The sequence below is a fragment of the Molossus molossus genome, unplaced genomic scaffold (genome assembly GCF_014108415.1).
Source record: "Molossus molossus isolate mMolMol1 unplaced genomic scaffold, mMolMol1.p scaffold_m16_p_3, whole genome shotgun sequence".
NCBI classification, from domain to species: domain Eukaryota; kingdom Metazoa; phylum Chordata; class Mammalia; order Chiroptera; family Molossidae; genus Molossus; species Molossus molossus.
The window spans coordinates 30,395,598-30,416,348 of NW_023425366.1; the positions used below are offsets into that span (position 1 = coordinate 30,395,598).

The 20,751-nt window shown below is 42.2% G+C and overlaps 1 protein-coding gene across 5 annotated transcripts in view; it reads left to right on the top strand.

Annotated features, from left to right (window-relative positions):
* The window catches only part of CTNND2 (catenin delta 2), an 858,429-nt gene that overhangs the window by 479,621 nt on the left and 358,057 nt on the right, over positions 1-20,751 (top strand). For 3 of the 5 annotated variants that reach the window (XM_036280167.1, XM_036280166.1, XM_036280168.1), the window contains one exon: positions 8,026-8,587. The exons of the other annotated variants lie outside the window; for them this stretch is intronic. In XM_036280167.1, the coding sequence (XP_036136060.1) occupies positions 8,026-8,587 (562 nt within the window). The remainder of the gene's footprint in view (positions 1-8,025; positions 8,588-20,751) is intronic. 5 annotated transcript variants of the gene reach the window in all.

A 20,751-nucleotide genomic window follows, 5' to 3' on the forward strand; every position in this document is an offset into this window, starting at 1 on the left:
CCAGAGACCCACATAGTGCAAAGGAGGAGCAGATCCCCGATAAACACCTATTTATTGATCGTTGAATGATAGGGGTTATACAGACACCTAGTATGACATCACTCCAATTTGCTTAATTGTGATAGAAATCGTTTACTTGTAAAGAGAAAAGTCACTGAGCTTGGACAACACAATATTGCAGAGCTACGCTTAGTGTACAATGTGTCCATTATGCAACATTTAGAGCAGAAATCATGTCACTCTGTATACTTTCCTTGGCATATTTTTGGGAAATCGGCAGTTGATTTGTTTTTAAGAGAGTGTTCAGATGCCTACCTATTGGAAATCTTTTCTCATTGTTCTGCTTTAAAATATTCTCCTTCCATTTTCTCTTTCTAGTATAAATATATTTGATCTGGCTTTAATAATTGAAACTTTTCTCATGGCAGGGAGGGCTGTGTGTGCATTTTACGATAACATTCCCCGTTCTGAGCAAATATTTGGATTATTAAAGTCATACTAAATGAGCATCTTGCTGAAATCAAATTTTATGTAGTGTAGTTTTGCCAAAGCTCATGTTTTTTAGAAAGAGTTGTTATCAAGAAATCCCTCCTTATATATTCTTAGAGATAAATTTACATGACACTTATGTCATCGTTTTATTTTTTTCTTCTGAATGTTTTTTCCACTGGCAGACCCTATTAATGACAATACAAAATACTTTTCAGAATATTCATTCATAATGATCCTAATTATCCTTTTATTGAAAGGGGGTCCGAGGGAGAGCAAAACCACCCAGGAAGCAAAAACCTGCAACACCCTGTGTCCTGGGAAATGGACCTACTACCATCTCTGTCCAGCTGCAGTGACAGGGACAGTGTGGTTTGCAAAATCTCTCTCACACATTCTCTCTCCTCTTTCATAAATTTGGGACCATCACGCAAAGAGAAAGCATTAAGGGTGGTCTCCATTATTATCTCCAAAATTATAGCTCTCATGATTCTTTGAATTAAAATGTTCTCATCAGAGGAAGGAATTCCTTCCAAGCACCTTGGTTTTGCATGTGCTTGTCTACTTTGCTCTGGGCACGTTCACTGTTAGCACAGTGTCACCACGAGGTAACCCAGCCCTTCTTCCCTCATCCTGGCAGTGGTGACTCCGGGGACAGTGTGTGCACTACGCAGAAGCTGCCTCTTTACTTTGTTTCATGTTTTTACCAAAACCAGCACTCCTCAAGGGAACTACTAGACAAGGCACTTGATGATTTTACTTTGCTCTTTCCAAAATCAAACATTTCTCACAATACCAGGAGTTTCTACCTTGGGAATTATTATAAAGAGTGACATTCCTTCTGAAGACGATTTTCAAAAGAGAAGTGAAATTTAGGGAGCAATGATAATGGTGTTCAGGCACATTTATTTCATCCCAGGGAATAAGTTCAAGGGCACAAAATATATGTGGGGATGTAGATTCATTTTAATTGCATTATATTACAGGACATTTCACGTAGTACCTAAGTATGGCTGTTCACATTGTGGAGTTGGCTATTTCTTGTTTCCAAGTTGTGAAAGTAAATGTCTTTGTTCATATACATGTGCAAGCCTCTAATACCCTATGCAAACTGAGCCTAGGAAAGTTCAAATATTTCCAGACGTTCCCATCAGCACATGCAGCTGATATCACTAAGCCACGTGACCAGTGTGTTCTGGCTTAGAAGTGCATTTCTTCAAAGCTGTTATCTGAAAGCCATGTCCTGTTTAAAAGTTGTTCAGCCTCTTTCACTCATAGAAATAGTATATTTGAGTCCTTTTTATGTTCTCACAGCCTCCTCCTCCTCTCTGCCTTTGCATCCCCTCGAATGCCACCCCATTCCTGCCTCACCAAATGCAGCGCCATGTTCCTGGCATTCTGGCTCTTCTGTGGCCATGGCCTTGTTGCTCTGCCTTCTTTGAAACATGCTGGCCAGCCTTGCCTCTCAGGACACTGTTTTGCCCAGGACTGCTATTCCCGGCAGTGACTTTAGTCAGCAGAACTGTCTACAAAAAGAGGACACCATAAATTATTAGGTTCACAATCTGATAGTAATTCCAAAAAATGCAAGTGATGAATAGGGCTGATGGGAAACAAACTGCTTACCCCAAGTCATTAAGCTTTTCTCTGGGAAGCCACAGGGACTCCGGGTTCCCAATCCCCGCACCGTGGGCCTGGTTGCCCAGCACTCCGAGCAAACATCCTTCTGACCCGGAGTTGGCGACCTGGCTGACAGTTCCAGGAAGCCTGGCAGGTCTAAACACATCATCACAAGGACTGCTGGTAAAGCATGGACCTGCCTTCTAAATGTGGTTTTGCTCAGTGACACTGAGTACACATGATTTGAAGTCAAGATTCCTTCGAGTCCAGACTGCCAAGGCGCTTGTTAGCTGGCTGCAAGCAGTGGTTTGGTTTTGTTTTTTTTCACTGCCAAATCCCCAAAGAATGAGGATTACATAAGTTTCGAGTTCAGAGAACTGTTTACCCTGTCCCTTCATGCCATCCCTAGCCCCCTACTGAAGAATGGCTCTGGAAACAAGTCAGCCACGTATTGAGGCTGATGCCACATTCTAGTCCAAGAGTGCCTAATTTCAGGGCCTCAGACTCTCAGAAGAGACCGTCACAATTGTGAGCCAGAAAGTATTCTGTACAAACAGAAATATAAGAATGGCAGACCTTGAAAGTGATGGCAAGGTGAAATACCCCATGCAAGAGGACTGCAGGGAGATCTCCACAGACATCACCTCACGTGCACATGGAGTATAGTAAACTCTTGTTAATGGTTTATTGACTTAACAAGCAAATTGTGCATGGAACTTGAGTGCTGTTCCTTAATGGGAATAATGTAAATGTTGCCTAAATTTCCCTTTCAGTATATTCCACTACACATTGAAAATATATCCACCCTTATACACTTCTATAAAATACGTGTGCATGCACTCCACAGGTACAGAGGAGGACTCAGTGTGCCTAGCATGCATATGCAAACACATAATATAAAAATCACAACTGTAGTATATCCTAAATCTGATCCATCTGAAACTTACCTGTAAATTGTAATTCAGATGACATACTTAATTTATCAGAGCTTTGTTGAATTATATGTATTGCTCATATCTCATTAAAACACAATTACTACTTAAAAAAAATTTGAGACATTCATAGAAATTGGAAGTAATGTTTTTCATTTCTCTCTCTTTGTACTTTAAAGAATAGTTTATTAATTTTTAGAGAGAGTGGAAGGAAAGGGGAAAAAGAGAGAGAAAAACATCAATGTGAGAGCATAACATCCATCAGCTGCCTCCTGTACTACCCTTAGTGGAGATTGAGGCTGAAGCCCCGACATGTGCCCTTGAACCAGGAATCGAACCAGCAACCTGCTGGTACACAGGGTGTCCTCCAACCAACTGAGCCATACCAACCAGGGGCTCATTTTTCTCTTAATGAATTTCCCATAATGAGAAGCAAGAAAGGAATGACATTTAATACTCACAAAACTCTGCCTGTCAGAGGCTCATCTGTCAGGGCATCTGCCGGACAATGTTCTGCTTGTCAATTTCACACAGATGGCTCCCCCATTTTGGAGGGGTGGGAATGACAAAGTAACCCTTCAAAGAGCTGAAAATGAAAACACCAACAGGAACTGTTTCTGTCAATAGCCCATACTGTGATCCAGGACAGTTCTGGGGCCTAATCTTCTCCAAAAATGTCAAAAAAAAAAAAAAAATGTGCATATTATCTTTTTTCTTTTAAAGGTCTCATCATCAATGAAAATAGTATTTCAATTGTCATTGCTTATACACACACATTCCCAAATATTCTTAGGGAAGAAGGATATTATAAATAAATAAAGTAGTCTTTATTTATTTTTCTAATTGAAGTGTCGTCAGTATAACTTTAAAATTGGATTTACAGTTTAATAGTGTTAACAGACTTTTAAGGTAGACTTGAGCTTCCATGATAGTAAAGTGGATACCCTTCTGTGTGTGTTGAAATGTGTTTGTTACTTTTGGATCAGTGACCTAGGCACTAATAAGCCATCCTGTGAATTGTGCAGTAGGCTTGAAGTGCAGCCTTTTGTATGCCTAACTGGGGAAGAAACGCTCAATGAAATTACACAATGGAACAAAACATAAACACAAGAATGGAAACAAGCTCCCAAAAGATTACTGTTTTTGTCCAAATGGTGCTAAAAACATATTTCTCAGTTTGGCCCAAGAACCATTCTTAGATGTGCATTACTCTAAGGCCATCGAATGGAGTGTAGCACCCCTGGAGTATTTATTGTAAACTGCAGAAGGGCTTATACAACTAAGCAGTCCAGTAAGGCAGCCACTAGCCACATTTGGCTATTTAAATTGAACTTAATTCAGTCCTGCCAGTGTGGCTCAGCGGTTGAGCATCGCCCCATGCACCGGTTTGATTCCTGGTCAGGACACATGCCCAGGTTGTGGACCCAATCCCCAGTCAGGAGGCAGCCAATTGATGTTCTTTCTCATCAATTTTTCTATCTCTCTCTCCCTCTCACTCCCTCTCTCTCTCAAATCAATAAAGAAAAAAAATTAAAAAATAAAAATAAATAAATTGAACTTAATTCAAAGTAGTTAAGATTAAATGTGTGTTAAAATCCAGTACACATTTCAAGTGCCCAATAGGCCATTGTGTCTGTTGTCTACCTTATTTGATAGTGAAGATTTTAAACATTTCTACCATAGACAATATCAAACTGAAAGAGTATATAAAATTTTAGTGGTTGTTTTTCTTTTCTTTCATTAAATTATTCATTACATTTCACCAAGACCTTACAACTTTTATAAATGATTTTGATTGGCTGCTATAGCCTGTCAAAATAGCTGGAGCAAGTGTGGCAGTTCTCAAACTTCTGCAGAGTCAGGGCCCTTTAACAAACCTTGTTAGAGAATAGTATTCATCAAAGTTAGCATTCCTGAGACTCAAAGTGCCAACAGATTTTTTAAATTTAAATATTAGAATACTATATAATATTGGTATACTTTAGTATTTATTTTAAATACGTTAGCATTTATTTTATTAGAAATTATGCTACTTGGTAATAGAATCATTAGTGTCTTCCAGGGTTATTATTAATGGCATATACGCAAACCATAGGAAAAAGTGTTCTGTTGTAAGCAAGGGGCTCTCCTTAAACCTCCTGGGATTCTTTCTCCTTGTGCTCCTATGAGAGTTTACAGAAATTCCTGTCTGAGGCATTTTTGTCCCTTGCCAGCTGGCTTCTGTGCTGCTGAATGTTGCTCAGGTCCCCAGATTGCTTCCGAAGAAAAGGGAAGGCGGGAGGTGACTGTTGGCACCTTAGCAACTGGTTCTTAGACCAGCAGCATCTGCCTCCCCCTGCAACTGTTAGAAATGCAAACACATGCAGGCCCACTCCAGACCCCTGCATCACAATCTCGTCTAGATCAGTGGCTTGCAAACTTTAGGGAGCACCGTAATCACCTTGAGAACTTATTAAAACACACCTGGCTGGGCCCCTCCAAGTTTCTGACTCAGCAAAGGTGGGGTGATGCTGGTGGCGATTTGGCTAGCTGCTGGAACAAGGACCACACTTGGAAAACCACTCTAGGGATCTCTCATTCTCACATCTGGTTGCACATTGGAATCACCTGGTGAGCTTCCCAAAAGCCTGACAGTTGAGCTCCACCTCCAGAGATTCCGAGTTAAATGGCCAGTGTACAACATGGCTACTGAGACCTTTTCAAAAGCTCCCTTGGTGATTATAACATGGAGCCAGGTTTGAGAAGCCTAGTCTGTACATTTCATGCTCAGATCTTCTACCAGGAGGAAAGCAAAATTGGATGTAAGCACCCCCATGACTCTGGATGCCGTTGGAATATATCTCTGGGGTTCAGAGTAAGCACAGCAGTTCTGCACATTTTCTCCACCATCCTCCGCACATAAAAGCCCTCATTGCCAAAGCCTTGGGACCAGCTTTATTAACAATTTTTTCATTCATTCTATAAACATTCATGGCATCTCTGCTTTGAATCAGGCTTTGCTCTAGTTTCTGGAGACACATCATCGAGCAAATTATGGAGCTTACATTTACTTTCCCACCTACTGTTAAACTAAAAATAATTGCTCTGTGGTGTCAGAGAACCAGAACTGAACAGTGAACTGGTAAATACAGATTTTATTCAGAAATAAACTATTGCAATAGGGGGGAAGAGACCTCAGTATAGACTGGGTTTAATTTCTAATACAACAATAAGAAGTGGGAATTTATAGCTGAGTACCAGGATGGGGTCAGTGAGCAGAACATTACTAAGAGGAAACATTGGGGGTAAGAAGTTCTGGCTAAACTCACCCAACAGGATTCTGGCTGAAGGCAGGCCTGGGGGATAGACATCACCCTGGGATGGTGGCAGGTGAAGACGTCGATCAGATATGGACGGTGATCTACATGGAGAGGGGCAATTCTGGCGGGATGGACTTAGCAGGATTCTTGCTGAAACTACAATGCAAAGATGAGCACTGAAGCCCCCAAATCAGGATCTAGTTCAAAACAGAGTTCAGAGTGTCCTGACTATAGTTTGGTCAAGGAGAGAATCTTTGTCAGTGGAGAGAAAGAGAGAGAGAGAGAGAAACTTACACACTTACATGCAGATATATAAGATATGTACATTATATATAAATAAATACACACACACACCCCTCACATGGAGAATGTCTTCAACAGTTTGATTCCCTGTTTTTCCAGGCTGCTCCTTATAGAGGATTTTGATGTTGCTCAGTTAACTCCCTCAGATTTTCACATGACCCTGACATCCCAGATAAAATTTGGAATGCTGTGGATGTGTGGATGAGAGTGCCCAGTCTGTTATTTCCCAATTGCCATTCCAAAACGGGTGGAGAAGCATAATTGAAAGTTTTAATGGATAGCATCTGTTCAGTCTCTCTCTCTCCTCCTTCCCTTCATCTCCTCAGCTTCCTCCTCCCAACCCAATTTCCATCCCTAATTTCAAAACCTTTCTTCCCAGCTTCTCTCTTTCTGTGTATAATACTACCCCATTTTCACACCAGCCTGCTCCCAAAAACCTTTCTGCTTCTCCAGGAAAGCCTGGATGATCCCAGACGTCCTGCCCAGAAGTGGCTGACAATGTAGTGTTTTCATTCGAATGCAAATTTGTCTCTGGATTAGATTCAAGGAGAGTGCTTCCCCTCCAACTGTCTCCACCGCAGCTCTTGTTGTCTTTTGTGTTCTTGTAAATAAATGAGAAGCAACTGGCTTTCCAGCTGCAGGGGGCTCTTAAAAGTGAGCTATAGAGAGAGGTGCTGAAAAATTTGGAGCCCAGCATTAAAATCTAGAAAAGGGAGGCTTTTTTTTTTCTTTTCATTTACAATTGCTCTGATTCCTCTAGAGATGCTTAAAAATAAATAAACAAATAACACTGAAAGACCAAGTGTATTTATCCCAAAGTAATATTTTCCCCTCCTTTTAACTTTTCTTGTCCAAAAAAAAGGAACCAACACGACAATAGCACAGTATAAACGCTAGGAAGTATGTTCATTCTTGATGCTCTCGAGATAAGTATACAACTTGGCCAGTTTGGGAGGTAAAACTCAAGGTGGTGGAGGGGAAAGGTTTAATGCCAGAATTCCTCATTAAAACTAACAGATCGTGATTGCCCTCAAGTAGATCATGGTGGCCCTGTTGGGTGGCCTTTTAAAATCCTTATGCGACTAATGCGATGCCTCTGCTATTTCAGAAACATCTTAGCTATATAAGCAGAATACCGTCCCATTTGTCAGACGTGATGCCACTGCCAGCCGGCCTCTGCTAGCTGGTTTTCCCATTCTGTCCGAGAAACACCTGCCTGAGAAGCAGGAGGGGCGTCTGCGTCTGGATCCCACGCGCAGTTGTGCTCTCCGGCGGCGGAGCGCCCAGTTTCCCTCCCTCGCCGGGCGGGGGCCGGGCTGGGCGGGCGGGGCGCTGTGCTTCCCCCAGCTAAACGCGCGTGTTCTTTGCTCTCCCGCGCACAGGGCACCACGAGCCGCGCAGGGCACCTGCCAGGGCCCGAGCCCGCGCCGCCGCCGCCGCCGCCGCCGCGGGAGCCGTTCGCGCCCAGCCTGGGCAGCGCCTTCCACCTGCCGGACGCGCCGCCCGCCGCCGCCGCCGCGCTCTACTACTCCAGCTCCACGCTGCCCGCGCCGCCGCGCGGGGGCTCCCCGCTGGCCGCACCGCAGGGCGGCTCGCCCACCAAGCTGCAGCGCGGAGGCTCGGCCCCCGAAGGCGCTGCCTATGCCGCGCCGCGCGGCTCCTCGCCCAAGCAGTCGCCCAGCCGCCTGGCCAAGTCCTACAGCACCAGCTCGCCCATCAACATCGTCGTGTCCTCGGCGGGCCTGTCCCCGATCCGTGTGACCTCGCCCCCCACCGTGCAGTCCACCATCTCCTCCTCGCCCATCCACCAGCTGAGCTCCACCATCGGCACGTACGCCACCCTGTCGCCCACCAAGCGCCTGGTCCACACGTCCGACCAGTACAGCAAGCACTCGCAGGAGCTGTATGCCACCGCCACCCTCCAGAGGCCGGGCAGCCTGGCAGGTAAATGGCTCGCTGCCCACCTTCCCTGGCCCACATGGGGGCACCTGGGCGCATTGTGGGGTAGCTGGCGTGCAGGATGGAGACAAACAGCTGGGCTTGAGCAAAACCCTGTGTAGGGGCCAGGGGCCAGCATCTGCAGGGCATATGCCACTTCTTTTTTTAAAGTAATGCAATCTCTCAGACTAATTCCTCCTCCCATCAGAAGATATAGACATTCGTAAAATTAAGTCAAATTTAATGAGGAATCACACAGACCTGTTGACTGTATCCAGAAAAAGACCAAAGCAAGTAAAACTCACAATATTTATATGATTACCTATAGTTATCTATACTTCGTAGAAGAAAGGAATGAATTTTCCCCAGAGTAGACATTCAACTTACATAGGTTTCAATAGTGGTGAAAAAAAGTAAAAGTACTGAATTGCCTTGAAAGTTTACTACTTTTTTATGGCTGGAATTTATTGTATTTTGTCTAAATTTAGTCACTGGGGAAAATAAAGGACTAACCCACACCTGTCATTAGTTTACATAGGTTCCAACAATGAGGAAAGTAACAATAATGAAGTTCCTTGAATTTGTTACATGCTTATTATAGGACTGAGTCGCTGGGCTGGACTGGGTTTGGGAGAAGAAACCTGCTTTTCTCTCCCAATACACAGGAGGTGACATACCTGTGGTTGGTCATTTTGTTTATCGAAAACCAAGCAGAGCTGGTGACTCTGCTGGTAGTACCATACATTCAGCCAAACAAGACATGATGATTGAAAGACTAATGTGGTGTTTCCTAAAACACCTGACAGCTGTTGGCAACTTTTTTCTTCGTATGAAAGTATTAGGTAATTGTGTCACTCTAGTAACAGATGCGGCGCTCATAGGTTTCCTTTCCTGACATAAATGCATGACTGTGAAGATATATAGGATAAAAAAAGGAATTTGTTGACTACACGAGGCAGGTGTTCAAGGGTGTCTTTCCTTCCGCATAGTAATTGCTGTGGAGGGCTGGTCTGACATAACAAGGTGCAGGCTGGGATTCCACTGCCCCCAAATTATGCTAGGTATGCTTACTTATTTACCAAAATGAAAATAGTATTCTCTCTCACTCCTTCTCTCTCTTTAATAGAATTTTGGAGGGAGACTATTATTATTGCCTATCTGGCACAAGTACCAAAATATCTGTAAGGCGAGGACTGAGAAGCACTCTGGTTGGAAGAGAGGGCTAGGAGACATGTATGCATACTTTGTTTTATAAGTTTACAAATTACTAGGTCATGTCAAAGACTAGGGAACTGGTGGAGCTTGTGGGAGACCAAAGCACCATGACACTCTTCCAAGCCACCACAGAGAAGAGGAAACTAAGGCCCAAAGAGTCCAGGGGACTTGCTAAAGGTTGTTTCATTACCTAGACACAGACCTGGGGAAAGAACCAGGAGTCTTAGCTTCCAGCTGTTTGTCCCACTGGTTATACATGTTCAACATGGGCATGTTCCTTGCATCATTTTAGTAAAAATAGGGAGTGTGGTCTGGTGGAGAGGTTGGGCGGGGGTACCAGTAGAGCAGAGATGGAGCCCCATAGCTCCTTATATCACTGAGTGTATGAAATAGTTGTAAAAGTAAAACTGCACACACTCTAGTATCTAGAATGAATATTTCTGAAGGTTTGATGTGGTGTGTGTGTGTGTGTGTGTGTGTGTGTGTGTGTGTGTTAGAGGGGGTTGTGTGGAAGTCTCTGGCCAGAAAGAGAACTTCAGTTGGTCAGCACAATCCCTGTGCCTTCACTTCCCTCCCCATCACCATCTGTTCCTCGAATTCTCTGACCATATTTCATTTTTGCTACCTGGTAAAACAAAAACCAACTTGCCATTCAACACTTTTAATTTTAGAGCTACAGTGAACACTTAATGTTTAATTACTTTATTTAAAATGCATGCTTTTAAATGTTCATTTAAAGATTATTTTCATGTAAATTGCTGCCTGTGGTTTTGAGTTTAAAACTACAGGATGGGGCAAAAGTAGGTTTACAGTTGCTCATATAGAAAATAACAATCATTAAGAAATAATAATACAAGAATAAACTGTTTTGTGTACTACAACTGTAAACTTACTTTGCCCCACCTTGTATTTTATAACTCCACATAAATAGTTGTTGCATATGATCCTGTGCCCCATTTAGAAATTAAGAAAGAATGGCCCAGAAAGGGTGTGGGGACAGACTCTAACATTTGCGAGAGATCAGGAATATTGGAGCTTTTGGACTTTGTTCCTAAATCTGGGTGCACTATTCCAAGTGTCACAAACTTCAGAGCCACCTGGTTTTCTAATTGAAAGTACCGCTCAAGTCAAGACCAAAAAAATAGGTTTTGGATTTTCAAGGTTGAGATTTTGGAGATTTGTCCCTGATAACTCGGACATGTGAATATGGGATAGGTAGTGACTTTCACTTTTGGATGAATTAATTCATGCAGTAATTATTTATTAAGCGTCTGGCTTACTGGCACTGATTTAGAGCTTAGGGATGCAGTAGTGATCAATGTCAACCGATATCTCTGGCCTCGTTTCAAAAGGCAAAGACAGAAAACCATCAAGGTAAATGTTTTTGATTGAGTGGCCAGGGAAAGCTCTAATTGGAAGGTAACTTTGGAGTCCATCAGGAAGGAAGTCAAGGAGCTGGCCATATAAATATCTAGGGGAAGGGCATTCTGAACAGAAGGAACAGAAGTGCAAGGCTGGTAAATAGGGGTGTGTCTGATATGTTTACAGAACAGCAAGGAGACCACTGAGGTTGGATAGGAGAGAAGGCCAAATAAATAACATAAGGTCAGTGAAGTGACCAGCAAGAAAGGGTCTTCTAAGTCTTAATAAGCACTTGGGAATGCTGACTGTGCTAAATCCATGGGAGCCATTGAAGATTTTAGTAGAGGGGTGCCATCATCTGACTTAGTTTATAACAGAATCACCCTGGGTGCTGTGTGGAGGCTACACTGTAGTGGGTCAAGGGCAAAAGCATGAATATCAGTTGGGAAGTTGCAGTAAACTAGTAAGACATGATCATGGCGTGGACCAGGATGATGGCATTAAAAGTTATAAAAAAAAATAGTGTAATTCTGGATGTATCTATATGGTAGAGCCAACTGATTTTATCATGGACAAGGTGATGATGGTAAAAGAAATTGGACTCAGGGCTGTCCCTGACCAACAGCTAGAAAAATGGAGTCATCACTTACTCAAATGATGTGTGCTGCAGAGGGATCTGGTCGGGTTTGGGGACAGTGTTGGTGAACATTAAGGTCTTGGTTTTGGACATGTGATATCTTTCTCAGAATCAAAGTGCACACGTGAAGTGGACAGTTGGATACACAAGTCAGAGTTCAGGGGAGAAACTCAGGCTGGAGATAAAAATTAGGGAGTGGATTCATCATCAGGAAGATGGTATTTAAGACCACAAGGTTAGAAGAAATTACCCAGGAAATAAGCATGGAGATAAGGGGTCCAAGGACTGAGCCCTGGTGCTTCCCCAAATGTGGAGGTCTGGGAATTGAGAAGCAACCAACAAAAAAACAGACATAAGCCAGAAGCATAGATCTGTGTCATTTCTTAGAAGCCAAGAGAACAGCATGTGTCAGTGTAGATCCATAAACTATCTAGTACAATTAAAAAGTCAAGACAAAGAAGACTGTCAGTGACACTGGTTTAGCAAAGTGTACTCATTGGCAACCTTGAAAGAGTAGTTTCAGTGAAAGGTAGTGGTGAAAGCTTACTGGAAGGGGAGATCCAAAAGAGAATGGGGAGAGAATAACTAGAAACCAGAAACATGCATAATGTTTCCAAGAAGTGCTTCTTGTTTAGCTGCAAATATTTCCAAAAATTTACAAGTTGTCTTTGAAGATTTTAGGTCATCAGTTGTATGTGCAATTGGTAAGGAACAAGGGCACATACAACTAGGGGCTAGATCTTCCCAAGCCCTGCCAGAGCTGAGTCCCGCCTCTCTGGGCAACACCACACTTCGGACTGAACCTAGAACAGTATAATTTCTCAGATGTTAAGTCATCAGAATCCAAAGAGCTCTTAGAATTTTTTCTTTCGTTCTTCTTTTTTAAATTGTATCTCTTTTCATCATATAGTGGTGCCTGAGTGGAAACCCATCTCTGCCTTGTTGGAGGTAGATAATTTTAGGTATATTACTTGCCTGCTAGAAATTGTTCCCTTATTTAGGTTTTCACAATAATATGTATATACTTTCATAATTTCAGGCATACATAAGGAAATGTATATAAAATACTAGTACATTAGCCAGCTGAATAAAAGATAACTCATATTACTTAATGATACCTACCACACTAACTTGGATATGCAAGGAAGAAGTCATTTGTTTTTGCATCAGGCAAAAAGCAGGTGTTTTGAGACCCAAAACATGCCAGTGTCTGTGTGGGACATACAAAGATGAGTGTCCTCAAAAGACCTCGTTGGTAATGGATATAAGAATGGACAATTTGAAACCTAGTGCTCAGGTGAGACAGGTTGGTTACTATGCGTGCATACCAGAGAGGCACGTTACAGTGGATATCAGACGTGTGCTGTGAGTGCTTCTTTAATGCCATAGCTCGAGCTAAGCAGTGCAGTGGAGCTAGTAAGAAAAGGTAGCTGGACAGAGTCAGAGTAGAGAAGGGGTGTGGGAAGGAGTGGGGTGTGGGAAGGAGTAGAGATGATCAGCAGATCAGACTTTCTTGAGCCAGAAATGAATGATGGGGCAGGGGGGGCGTGGAGATAAGGGAGGAGATGAGAGGTAAAGGGCTTATAGTGTCCTCCTTCCAGCAGAGGGCTGACCTGCTCCTTTTAGCAAGCTAGAAGCTTCCTTCTGGGGCTGTGTGGAGAAGGGATTTTTCAGTGAAAAAAATAGGCTGGGAAACACCTAGGAAGCCACTTGAAGAGTCTTTTCCTGCTCCCGGATCTAGTTATTAAAATTTTCACCCACTTGTTTGGAAATGTAACAATTAAAAAATTATTGCTCATAAATAGTATAGGAAGAAGATGGCTAGATCAATGACATAAGTGGTTTTAACATTTTTCTCCTGGCAGATAAGTTGCTTAATTTTATTTTGTATAATTTAAAAGTTAAATATATTCATTTTTTTCATGATGAATAAAATTAGGCTAAAAAAAACATGTTGCGATATAAAGCATTTGCAAATGCCAGAAATTATACCAGACACTTTGCAAATCGTATCTCATGTTGTCTCCAGCAACTTAATGAGCTAGGCACAATTTTCACTTCCATTCTACAGATTCAAAAACTGAGGCTTATCAGTGATAAGTTTCTTGCCCAAAGTAACATGGCTGGAAATAACAGGGATGTGATTTGAACCTAGGTTACTTTGAGTGCATCTTCTCTATACTCTTAAATATACAAGATATGCAGGTAAAAGTAGCATCTTTTATGTTATTGAAGAAAAACACCAAGAATGTAAAAATGCAATTTAAGTTTTTAACTTTTGTTAATGAGTAGTGATTTTAAGGAAAGCAATAATGTCTCAAAAACTTCTCATTTTCTGATTTACAGCAGAATTAATCCTTTAAGAATAGCAATCTGAATTGTAAATATTAATTAAAGTTAATTTAAATATTCTGGGCATATTTTGAGGCAAAATGAAATGGATTAAATGTAGATTCTTAATCAACGATTGCAAAAAAAACAAAAACCTAATATGGATAAGAATTTAGTCAAGTCATATCCCTCTTGTGAAAATAAAACTCAGTATTTTGAGTGAATCACATACTATAAACCCAAAATTTCACATATTTGGAGATTTCAGATCCATTCCGTGACTTGCTAATACTTCCAGGTGTACCTGTTATAAGAAAGGAAAAGCCTAACCCTAGATAGAAGCTTTTGGTCTCCGCTGCCAAGTTCCCAAAGGAAATGTGAAGTGGCCTCCGGTAATGAGCCAGTTTGTTTAACACAAAGTACTTGAGCCATGGTCAAAATGCAACATGATATGTGGCTGCGCTGCCCCTTTAAATTGCACTTCCTGAAGGTGATCTTTGCATGGAGGGGACAAACATTTCATCAGTTCTCGTGAACCACCTGCTCATGCACAAGTGAAAAATAAATAAAAGCATTTGTAGTTTAGATTTACTAATTAGAATGTGACCACCAAGTGAAATCAATCAACACTTTCATCTTCTTTCAAAAGTGGTTAAAGCTGACTCTCCACCAGAATTTCTGGGGGTTTTTGAAGCTACACCCCTCTCCTAACCACTGAAGCTCTATGGCATTTCACCTGTGCCCCTCAGCCCCAGCCCCCCCTGAGGGGCTGTTGCTCTGGGAGCCCAGTCCAGGTCCTCTTCTAGGTCCGTTCCCACACATTGACCCTTTCCTGCTTCCACCATCAAAGTGACTATTCCTTCAGCCTTTTGCCCCCTAAAATTCTGGGACCCCATTTTATAGCAGAGAACCCTCCTCTGAGTGGCCCTGTGGAACCTTCTGTCTCCAGGTTCTCCCTCCCAAGAGGGTAGATACTGAAGTCTCTTCAGCACATATCCTGTGTACTCGGTGACCCTTGTCTAACAACCTCCCTCTGCTCAGTGACCCAAAACTCCCAGAAATGGCCATCAGGCATTTCTTCGTAAAGTTGCTTTAGCAGCATCTCACCACATTTTATTGGTCTCTGATTTCTGTCCAGTTTTGTTTGGGTCAGACTGCAGCGGCTCAAGTCTGGTTTAACATCCTGTTACTCTGAGCTGGTGGCTGGGTCTGAAGGTCCGTATCTGGGATGCTAGGTGGCCCCAAAGGCCTCCCTGCTGTCTTTCTTTTTTGTTGATTCACAGAAATTAATAACTTCCCTTCCCTGCCTACCACATGGCAACCTCCCTAATTAAAATCAGGTTAACAGGTTTTTTGTTTGCTTTGGTTTTTTGGTAGGAATATGACATCTTTATGTGGAATTCCATCAAAGCTTTTGCATATTATTGATATATGATTTTGATCATGATTAACTAGGAAATGTAATATTTAAATATGAAACTGTATCACGGACAAGAGTTCAAGATGGTGTACTCTGACCACTCACTCATTTGTCTCCCCCATGTCTCAGACCCCCTGAAAAAGAACATAGAGAATTACAACAGAGAATGTCATCACAAAAGAGACAAGAACACAGAGGCCAGATTCCAGTGGGTGGGTGTCACTAACAAGCAAGCCTTATTAGGAATTTTCTAGAAAGCAAAGTAGATAGGAGTGATAAGCCACTAAAATGTTGAAGTTTCTCCCGAGAATCTGCTCCGTCAGCATGGCGGAGGTGGACTGGCTAACTTCAGGAAATTCTTGGACAGGCTTAATGGTCAGAGTTGAGCTGAGGGGCTGGGGAGAGAAGAGAGGCCTGAAGATGAAGGGATCCATTGAGAGACAGGGCTTCGGGCATTTCTAAGTTGACAGCCTCCTCCCACCAACGTCCCCTCTGTCCTACCAAGATGTCGCCAAGTAGCCCGTGCCTACTCCAAAGCAAAGAACAGGAGCGGGCTGTTCAAGAAACTGGACAAACTGGCTGAGAAATGAGACTTCCATTATATCTGCCCATGGCCTGGATACAGTTCATTTCGTACAGGTCTGTGGGGCATTGAGCTGGCAGGAGCCTCAGGACTGCCCCCTGACCTTCTCTTTCTGAAGAAAAGTACCAGCCTGGATGCCCCACCCTCCATCACACATTCTTACTGAGGAACACATCGTAGGAAACAGTTCTGTTTAGAAACGGGAAACACTTCTATTTAGATTGTAGCACAAGAAGCTGCCGCCAGGATTTTCTTTCTCAAATATGATACATTAGCAAGGATTACTGAGGAATTGGGGAGAATTAGAAGCATAAAAATAAAAAAAAAAAAAGGAAAATGAACTGTCTTGCAACAGAAACAGAGATAATTTACACAATAAAAGAGATTCAAAGAAACAAGCAGTAACTTTAGGTTAAGCACTAAGAAGGATTTAAGAAGATCCCATGTGTATTAAGTAAGAACTGAATGATATGCGCAAGGATCAAAGAACAAGAAAACTTTCGAGGCCACAAAAATGTAACTACCCAAATTAAATATTTGATAGAACGACTGAAAAGTAGTCAAAGAAATCACTGGGAAGGGAGAACATAAAAGGAAAAAGACAAAAACCATCAGAAGAAATGCTGTAAGAGCCCTGAAGGACAAATGCAGAAGATGTAACATATTACTAGAGTCCCAGAAAGAAATTGGAGAGAAGCACATTATCAGTGAAGTAACACAGGACCATTCCTCAGACCTGAGGGACCTGTACCTTCACAGGAAATATTTTATGCTTGGAATCCAAAATAATTCATATTCTGCATCATGGAGTTTTAAAGCACCAACATAAAAAGACCCTAATGCCCTTGAGGAGAAATAAAACAGAGACCACCTGACTTACAGTAGTGATACTGGATAATGAAGGACAATCCAGTGATGCACTTAGAGTTCTAGGGTAAAATAATTTTCAACCTAACATCTATGTGTAGCCAAATTATCCATCATCATAAAGGGAGGACCAAATATGTTCACACTTAACAAGTATTCATAAAATGTATCTTCTGCGTACCCTACCCTTGAAAGTTATAGCACTTGAGGACATATTCCTATTAAATAAGGGCAAAAACAAGATAAACATGGTACCCAGAAAACAATGAATATGACTAGAAGGAAGTGCTAGGGCAATGAAGAGAAGTCCCGGGGAGGAGGGAGGAGGTGGAGGACAGCTGAGCAGCAGGCTAGCAAGCAAGGAAAGGTGGGACTAAAACACCAAAATGTCCACAGTCATGAATGTAGGTGTTACATCCCAAAGGATCCAGGTCACTTTAATAGCTAAAGATGAAACAATTAAAGGGATGAGTAAGGTAACAAAATTAATTGCAAATGAAGGGGAAAGAAGTGTGTTGCATTCCACTGAGTTCCACAAACATAGGAGGCTGCAATTAACAGCATGGATTTAGGGGCTAGACAGATATGGGTGCATCTTGGTTCCCTTACTCACTGGACACACATCTGTAAACAGCGTAGGCCAAAGTCCTTGTTTTCCTGGAGGTAATGATTTGATTCAGATAAGATACTAGATGGTGGGAAGAGCCATGGGCAGAAAGACTAAGGGAGGTAGGGCTATCAGAGGGCTGGGCTGCCAGGAAGCTCTGGATGAGAAGGTGTCCACTGAACAAGTGCCTGAAGCAAGGAGGGAGGGAGCCGTGTGCATATCTGGGGAAGAATGTCCCAGGCAAAGGGAACAGCCAGTGCAAGGGTCGTGAGGTGAAATCATTCTCGGCCTCTTTGGGGAACAAAATGGGGCTTCTCTGAGATTGTGTTTCTTACAGTGGGGATAACTATAGAGTCATTACAAAGAGCATATGAGATTGAGAACGTGCCTACCGACTATTTATTATTGTGCCCACACATGAAAAGGGCCCAATAAATTATAACTGTTGTTACTATGGAGACTTATAAGTCAAACTCTTGAGAGTTCAGATAAGAGGGAAGTCATGAGGAGAGGGGTCTTGTTTGACTGGAGGAGGGTTGGGAGTGACATCAGTTCAGAAGTAGCTTGTGATCCCGTGGAGTTAGGATGTGAGCTATGAGAGAGGACCAAGGACTGCGGGATACCTCCAGGTAGAGACCCAGGAAGGGGTTCCTGGCAGAGGCAGCATTTGAGGTTGGGTTTAACAAGTGCAATTGCGACAGGGGCAAATGTGAGAAGAAGGGTGTAGCTCCAGAGGGACGGGTTCCATGTTGGTTATGAATAAGTGGTGCCTGAGTCCTGGAGAGTTTGAGGTGGAGCCTGCGGCACCTGGGATGTACAGGACATTAAGGCTGCATGTGGTCAGAGGGCTGCTCTCCCAAACTGACTCCAAGGAGGTGCGACCACATTCAGGAGGCACTGAGGGATAATAATGGTTTTCCTGAGTAGAGATTTTTATCTTTTTTTTTTTTTTTAAATAAGGGTTATTGAGATTTTTCTTTGAAAGAATAAATTCTCTAGAAGGCTTACAAGCTTCTTTTCACTTGGGGTTAGAATCCCAGGTGTATGTAAAAGGATATTTGAGATATTAGAGATTGGAGGCAGGAGGAGGCTGTGTAAGAAGTCTAAAGAGAAACACATGAATGTGGTATCAGTTCTGGGTCCCCGAAATGAACCAAATCACAGGCTATTACCTTTCCCCTAGTGAGAAACGGGCCAGGAATGTGCAGCCCATTGATTTGCTGGTACTAAAGTCAGAATCTGTTGTCTTCCTGGAGTACTGCAGGCCACAGATGACTGGTAGAAACAAGAGACTAAGAGCCACTACCGTTAGATATAATTTCTAATCCAAGAAGGAAATGACAGAATGGGAAGAAAGAGGCACAAAGATACGCAGTCCCATGTGTCTTGGTCACCCAAACTGTGGTTTCTGAGCTGGGTCCTCAGCAGCCAACGGTGGGAGAAAGCCTGGCTGCCGGACCCACGGTGTGCGTTTCTCCCACACCCCATGTCCATGCCTCTGTACTTCAAGTCAGTGGAGTGTTGAGGGTAAAATATCCCTGGGCCTTTTGTCAGTGCTTCTGCAGTTTAGATCACAGGTGTTAGTTAATTTGGCAAACAGGCCTCTGTGCTTACTACTCACTTGAAGTGTTAGCATCAATTCCCTGCTAGAGTTAATTAGTATTTCTGCCGTAGTAATAATGAGGCTTTTAAATGTTTTCTAAATTATTTTTTTCAATTATAATTTAGGATGAATATTATTTTGTTTTAGTTTCAGATGTACAGGCATAGCGGTTAGTCAATCATGTTATTTATGGAGCAGTTCCCCAGATATTTCAAGTGCCCACCTGGCCCCATGCATAGTTATTACGGTATTATTGACTGTATTCCCTGTGCATCTCTGTGACTATTCTGTAACTACCAATATGTACTTCTTATCCCGTCAACATTTTTACCCAGCCACCCAACCCCCCTGCCCTCTGTCAACCATCAGTCTGCTCTCTGTATATGTGAGTCTGTTTCTAGTTTACTTTATTTGTTTATTTTGTTCTTTAGATTCCACATATAAGTGAAAGCATATGGTATTTGTCTTTCTCTGTCTGACTCATTTCTCTTAGCATAATACCCTGTAGGTCCAGCCCTGATGTTAAGATTCCATTAGTTTTTTATGTCCGAGTCGTATTCCATTGTGTATATGTACCACAGCTTTTTATCCACTTACCTGTTGAGGGGCACTTGGGTTGCTTCCATAGCTTGGCTATTTTAAATAATGCCACAATGAACATGGGGGTGAATATATTCTTTCAAATTAGTTTCTTTGGGTTTTTTGTTTTGTTTTATTTTTTTGTTGTTGCTATATTCCCAAAAGTAGAATCACTGGGTTATAAGGCAATTTAATTTTTAATTTTGAGGACCCTCCCACTGTTTTCATAGTGGTTGCACCAATCTGCATTCCCACCAACAGAGCAAACGGATTCCCTTCCCTCCACACCCTGGACAGTACTTGTTTGTTGGTTTATTGATGATAGCCAGTCTGACAGGTGTGAGGTGGTATCTCATTATTGTTTTGATTTTCATTTCTCTGATGATTAGTGACATTGAGCATCTTTTCACATCTTGTGCCATCCATATGTCTTTGGAGAAGTGTCTATTCAGATCTTCTGCCACTTTTTAATTGGGTTGTTTGTTTTTCTGGTGTTGAGTTTTCTGAGTTTTTTTTTTTTTTTATAAATTTTAGATATTAACCCCTTATCAGATGTATCATTGGTGAATATCTTTCATTCAGTAGGTTGTCTTTTCATTTTGTGGATTGTTTCCCTTGCTGTGCAAAAACATTTTAGTTTGATGTAGTCCTATTTATTTTTGTTTGTTTCCCTTGCTTGAGAAGATATGTAAGAAAACATATTGCTATGAGAAATGTCCAAGATTTTACTGCCTATGTTTCCCTTTAGTTTTATGGTTTCAGGCCTTACATTTAAATCTTTAATCTAGTTTGAGTTTATTCTTTTTTTTTTTTAATATTTTTTTCTTTTTGATTTTAGAGAGAGAGGAAGGGGGAGGGAGAGAAATAGAAACATTGATGAGAGAGAACATTGATTGGCCGCCTCCTTCATGTCCCCTACTGGTGATCAGGCCCACAGCCTGGGCATGTGCCCTGACCGGCAATTGA